At 42.0% G+C, this 6482-nt stretch overlaps 1 protein-coding gene across 1 annotated transcript; it reads left to right on the forward strand.

The window, feature by feature from the left end:
• The first annotated feature begins 389 nt into the window (after nucleotides 1-389).
• Nucleotides 390-2411, forward strand: tti1 (TELO2 interacting protein 1). The gene is made up of 4 exons (XM_023155631.3): nucleotides 390-416; nucleotides 1070-1462; nucleotides 1599-1758; nucleotides 2224-2411. The coding sequence occupies exons 1-4, from the start codon at nucleotides 390-392 to the stop codon at nucleotides 2409-2411; spliced, it is 768 nt and encodes a 255-aa protein (XP_023011399.3).
• The last annotated feature ends 4071 nt before the right edge of the window (nucleotides 2412-6482 follow it).

Consider the following 6482-nt stretch of genomic DNA (forward strand, 5'->3'; position numbering starts at 1 on the left):
GCTGATGTTTTTCTTGGTAGCCATGACAAGAAAGACGTCCCACGAATCCCAGCTTCATAAACACAGGGCCCCAGCACCCAAAAAAAGAAAAGAAAAAAAATTGGGATTCCTTAGGGGGGAAGACAACCCAGAAATCCCCCTATCAGGGAGAACCTACAGCATGAACGACTGAGTGAGAACCAAACCGGTGCCCGTCTGTGGTTCAGGCTGCCAGGGGCTGGCCAGGGTTCTCTGCGCCACCTGACAGGCCGAAGAAAGCCATGCAAATTTGATATATTTGATTTCTCTGAGCACAACAAAATTTTTGAAAAGGAAACACAAGAACTGTGATGTGAGGCAATGTATGGTACTCGGTAAAGATTGGGGGGTGTATTAAATCAATGCCAGTGATGTCCATAGTGACGACCAAACCACAGGTAAGTAAAAACCTGAATCTGTAGATCTTTTTCTTTTATTTTTGTAATCTAAAACACAGAAATCCCGAAACTGTCAGCTCACAAAGTTGAAATTTGGTGTCAATTTGGCTTAAATTACCTAAAACGTTTAAGTGCATCTATCTTGCCACACTACATGTTCCTAAGCTAGCTAAATTAGTTTCTGTTAGCCAATCAAGTTCAAGCTCATCACATATCATCATTCAGGGTACGTTCACAGAGAAGTTCGTACTCATGTTTGTTTTTTCCTTTTACTTACTTCCGAAAAGAAAACCTAATTTCTGCCGTTCAATGGGCTACTGAACAAATTGAAACTTTTTAAAATTCAGTCATTATTATTTTTATTATTATTATTATTACTGCTCTTGTATTCAAGTTTGTCTCTTAGTGTCAGGTGGGGCACACATTGATTTTAACACTTTACATATGAATGGGTAGGATGAGCATTTTATAACAGCCTGTGTGGTTTTTGTTTTTGCAGGAAGGCTAAAAGCTGTTTAATGTCTGATCTAACTGTGTCAGACATTTGCGTTCTCACGCGCATGGATAATATCTAGAAAACCTCAGGTCTGCAGTGCATGTGTAAAAGTGGTTAGAAAGCAGTGCATTAACATGTGTTTTGTCTCCTTGCGTAGCTGCTCAGTCCATCCAGACTCCTCTCCATATCCAACAGTGATGCCGGCAACTCAAATACAAGCTCTCTCCAAGTGATTCCTTCATCATCAACATCCACGATCCACCAGCTCAACACCAACATCTGGCAGCTATCCATCCAACTCGAGGGCATCGCCTGCTGTGCTCAGGCGCTGGGCCGCGATTTCCGTCCCTTGTTGATGACCTCGCTGTATCCTGTGCTGGAGAAAGCTGGTGAGGAGACGCTGCTGGTCAGCCAGGCGGGACTGAGCTCCATGTGGGACATCAGTAAGGCCTGTGGATACGCTTCCCTCAAGGAACTGATCAATGAGAACTCTGACTACCTGCTTAATGACATTTCACTCAACCTTCAGAGGCTCAGCCAGCATCCACAGGTAGTTATGTTTTTAACCCAAAATGGACACAGAAATGACTGCTGGAGGGTTTACCTGATTTCCTCCTTTGTCTGCTTAAGCCTGTGCTGCCCTGAGCTTGTACTGTATTTCATTATAATCCTGTCTTGTTGGCCAGGCTCCACGGGTGTTGACAGTTATGTTGACTCACTCTGACTGCAGCCTGCTGCCGCTGGTCGGGGACATCGTTCAGGATGTGCTGACGGCTCTGGATCTCAGCTATGAGCGCACAGCTGCTCTTTTCTGCTCCGTGCTGCACGCGCTCATGAAGGCACTGGGTAAGATTTCAACAGTGATGTCAGCTTGAGTCTCACATATGCTGGGAGTCAAACAGGACAAGGAAGAAAATGTAACTCGTGGCATGCTCTGCCAAATTTTTTTAATGTTGCTTAACTTTATGTTTTCTGCAGTGCCTTTCAAAGTTTCTACCAAGGGGTACATTTCAGGATGTATAATTTGCTCGTTATCAAATTATCAGTATCTTTGGAAACATTTAATACATCGTGATGGTTTAAATGCTGAGTTGTTTTCTGCTGTAGAATTAATATTCATAATAATACTTATACAGCGGCACTATAGGTGTTTGCAGTTTTACAAGCCCTCACAGTAAAAATGTGTAAATTAAATGTCACTAATGGCTCTTTCCAAAAAACATCAGTGTCTGTGTCACACTGATTTGATCAGCTGACTTATTTTATTGTAACCAAACCTATGTTCATATTGTTGTCTTGTTTTTCCTTTAGCGAGGTGGTTTCCTTCCACTTGTAGCAGGACCAGTAAGTCTACCAGCTACAGGCAACGTTCCAGTGACCAGGAAGACCTCAGCATTCGCCAATTCCTGCTGAATTACTGCAAACAGAAAGAACTGGCAGAGGGCATTGGAATAGAGGATGATTATAACACTGAAGACCAAGGTAATAGGTCTGTCTAAGGGCCAGTGGAATATAAGCTATAGGTTGTAGTGGTGGTGATATTAGATTCAGAGTGTAGAGGAGATGGATCATTGTAATTAAAATTCATAGAAATCTGAACCTCACTGCAAAACTGGTGTAACCAGCATTTCATTGCTGGCCAGCACTCCTGCAGAGACTCACAGCTGATGACCCATTAGCAGTCCTCAGAGCCTTCAGGGTAAATAAAACAAACCTCTCTTTTCATTAAGTGAGTCAAAATTATTCAAGTCGTCTTTAGTTTTAAACTCTTAGTAGTGAAAGAATGAAAGATGCTGCCCAACAACAGGCTTATTTCATTCAGAAATAGTTCTATTATTTTCTTTTTTGGGTTGTAATGTGAAGACTCTTTAAACTAACATTTCTTCTATCAGCACAGAAAGATCACTGTGTGGATGCCTTCTTAGAGGCTGCTTTTCAAACTGTCTCAGAGAATCACAAAGTAGGACTTTGTGATAAATGAAGCTGATAGTTTTTTGTGATCTTTGGTGCAAGTGTCAGCTGATTCAACTTGTCGGTGTAAATTAGGCTACTCGTCAGCTCCTGTCATCAGCTGGAATATTTTTAAATTCGTTATTCATATTTTCATTGATGAACTGACAAATACAGACACGTTAAGTCTGTAAACAGTCATTTATTCACTCAGAGCTGCTGCTGGGAAATTGTTTCATCAGCTTTTGGATATATACGAGTTTTGTAAATACTACAATTCATCCAGGAGTATACAACGGTAAAGTTTTATTGAATTTTGACAGCTTGCTGCTTTTGTACATTACATTTTTGTGCATTACATGCCAGGTGCTGTTTGTGCTGGGTGAAACATGTGGGGACTTTCTGAGGAGGAGGGTTTCTAAAGAGGTTCTGCCCAAGCTGAGCGCCTCTCTGGCACGGCAGGCTCCAATCAGCGCCAAGGCTGGGCCTGTCTACACACACACCCTGGCCTACAAACTGCAGCTGGCTGTATTGCAGGGGCTGGGCTCACTGTGCCAGAGACTGGATCTGGGTAAGAGAATAGAGACACAGTGCTCACAAACAGCACAGTTTCACCAAGACACAACATAGTGCATCATCCTGTAGAACTGTACCTGGGCTCTGGCAATGATCAAAGCAGCCACAACATGGACAAATCAGAGCAAGACAACTATTCTTAGTATGACGCCTCACTTTATGGAGATTGGTGCAACATGAAGCCCATTTATGTAAAACCACAGTGAAGATAGATTACCTCTTTCCAGCTGTAATATTTAACTGAAGCTGAAGCTCCTTCACCACCAGGTGGCAGTCTCGTATAACAATGAAAACCAACCATTGGTGTCCCAGCATAAATCAGGGCATCTCTGTTTTATTATACAAACCTTAAACTGTGAAACAGTTTGACATCCTAAATGCATGACGGTGATGTTATTACTAAAAATGCCTCTTCACTGTGGCAGCTCTGTCATTCAACATATTTTAAACATGACTTTGATGATACGGACCACAGCCAGCTGTGCCAGCAGGATGCTGCTCAGGTCCAAACTGCACACACAGCTACGACTGCAAGCAGCTCTTCTTATACCCAACTGAGAAACGTGATTGTTCAATCAGCGAATCATGAGGTGACAGCGAAGGAGGCCGTTTAATTGATAAGATCAGAGAAGTTGTTGTTTTTGTTTACTTTGTGCTCAACATACTTCCATTAGCATGTTGAAAATATTCAAGGCCTGCAGGCTTCTGCCATTACATTACCAATTATGCAATTATGAGCTGCTTGTGTGATTTTTCATCAGTCATTAAGTTCATTAGGCGCTGATGTCCCTGTCACAACATAATGGCTGAGGATTGCTCTAATTTTCCAAAGCTGTTCAGTGTGTGTGTGTGTGTGTGTGTGTGCGCGCGTGCCCTTTAGTATTCATCCTGTCATTTGTGTGTCCGAGGAGTACTGAGATGATCTCACTCCTAATGTGACATGTTACAATCCGTCACCTAACAGAGAAGACTCCTGGTTGGAACCTGCCGGCCAGGTGGTGCCTTTCAGTGTGGAGGCTAGACTGGTCGGTGTGAATGCGAGTGTGTGTCTCTTCATGTTAGCCCTGTGAGAGGCTGGTGATCTGTCCAGGGTATACCCTGCCTTTCACCCTGTGACATCTGGGAAGAGCCTTCAACACTGCATGACCCTAAACTGGATGCACAGTTAAGTAAGAAGGAGGGATGTGAATTTTGAAGTTTGGGGATTTTTTTCTTGTTTTTTTAATCTACAGTTGGCTGATGGGGTCCAAGTGACAGGGTGGTCTGGATACTTAAACTGGAAATGAAATGCTCATTTTATTTTTTTTAAGCATTATAAAAACAAGTTTCATTCTACAAAACTGGGATTTGATTTTCAATAGTGGTGGCCCCAGGCTGGTCACCTGCGCAGTGTGGAGGTGAACTGAGTGACAGAGTGAACATCACGAATGTCACACCCTCCCACTGAGGTTCATCGCTGACAGATGAAAAGTTAGCAGCTGGTGACACCACATGTCACAAAGGTGACAGAGCTGTCTGCAGCCTTTCCAGAGCCAGCGTTACATCTAACAGTGACAAGGACTGCAGTGTAAAGACAATTGTTTCATTTTGTAAGAAACTGTTCCTTTAAAATAGCTTACGGCACTTTCTGTACAGCAAACTCTCTCGTACAGTGCAGTTTGCAGATAAACAGGCACGATACACGTTGTGTGTTTGAGATGCTTAAACGGCTTGTTTTTTGTTAAATCCACGTCACGTTCAGTTTTTGGTCCTCTCTTGCAAACACATACAGTCTGCCTCAGCCAGACTGTGACAACGTGGTATTAAGTGGGAGTGGGCAATTTTGAGAATAAATGCCTGGACAGGCAGAATTATTGTTAGTAAGCGTTAACATTCTAACCTCTCACCATGCAGGGCTCTTCAGTCAGAGTCTGTGCTTTTACTCTTTCTACTTTTAAATGAGCTGCAATTAAAAGGTGAGAAAAGTCATTAAGTAAACCGGCAGAGAGGCCATCTGTACCCGTCTGCAGTAACAGTGAAAGTGCACTGTTTGATCAGCGGACGTCAGAGCACTTAGCTTGTCACTGGTATATTATTTTAGCAACTTAAAAGACGTTAAAACATTGTTCTAATTCTATATTGAGAACTTGTAACTTAGCAACATGATCTACAGATATTTTCTCAGATTGTCTTTAAAATACCACACGTGAAGCTGTTAAAGCCACAGCGAGTGATCGTCGGTTAATATTAAAAACTGATCATGTGGAATATTTGATAAGAACGGGGTCTTTCTTGTGACACACAACCTCACAGAGAATTGCAATTAAACTGTGCAGTTCAGCAGCTGAAGCGCTGCACATAGTCAGGCCCATAAATATTTCTTACAAAGCCTCCCTACAGGCTCCAAACTGTACAAGATAAAATAATTTTAAACCTTGTAAGATTATTTTTAATACTTTTAATGCTTTTTAATCAGTGGTTACCTGAAGCTTGTAGCCATCAAGGATCACCAAACTTCGGTTCCTCACTATAGATGCTCTGACATCATTTACTGCTGCTCGCTGTGGATACTTAGCCTTCAGTCTTGTCTTCATAGGGTGACAAACCTGCTTAGCTGGGTTTAGTTTGGGTGACTGAGTCAGCCATCTGTACTTCACAGTACAGAGGGAAAACAATTCGGCTGTCACATCAATATGTCTATCCCCTCTAGTGACTTCTTGACTTGTACGTTTTTTGTAAGGTTTTTCTTCACCAAGAAAAGATTTCTGTGAGTATCCACTTTAGTCACCCTCCAGGATTTCCCAGTCCTTTTAGTGTTGCTCATCTTGTCACTGTGTTTTACATAAGTGTACAGTATTTAAAGGATGCATTAAATTGTTAATTTGTTAAGTCCATAAACACTCTGCTATCTCTCTCTCTCACTTAGATCATTAACTCTTCGGACTGCATTTTGAGTATTCTCTGAAATGGAAGTTCAACTCTTATAAATTGTCATGAAATAATGAAAAACTCCAGATCATTTATCTGCTTATTTTGTCGTGGAATAACAAGGGAGCGGGTATCAG

The sequence above is a fragment of the Maylandia zebra genome, linkage group LG20, assembly GCF_041146795.1.
Source record: "Maylandia zebra isolate NMK-2024a linkage group LG20, Mzebra_GT3a, whole genome shotgun sequence".
Classification (NCBI taxonomy): Eukaryota; Metazoa; Chordata; class Actinopteri; order Cichliformes; family Cichlidae; genus Maylandia; species Maylandia zebra.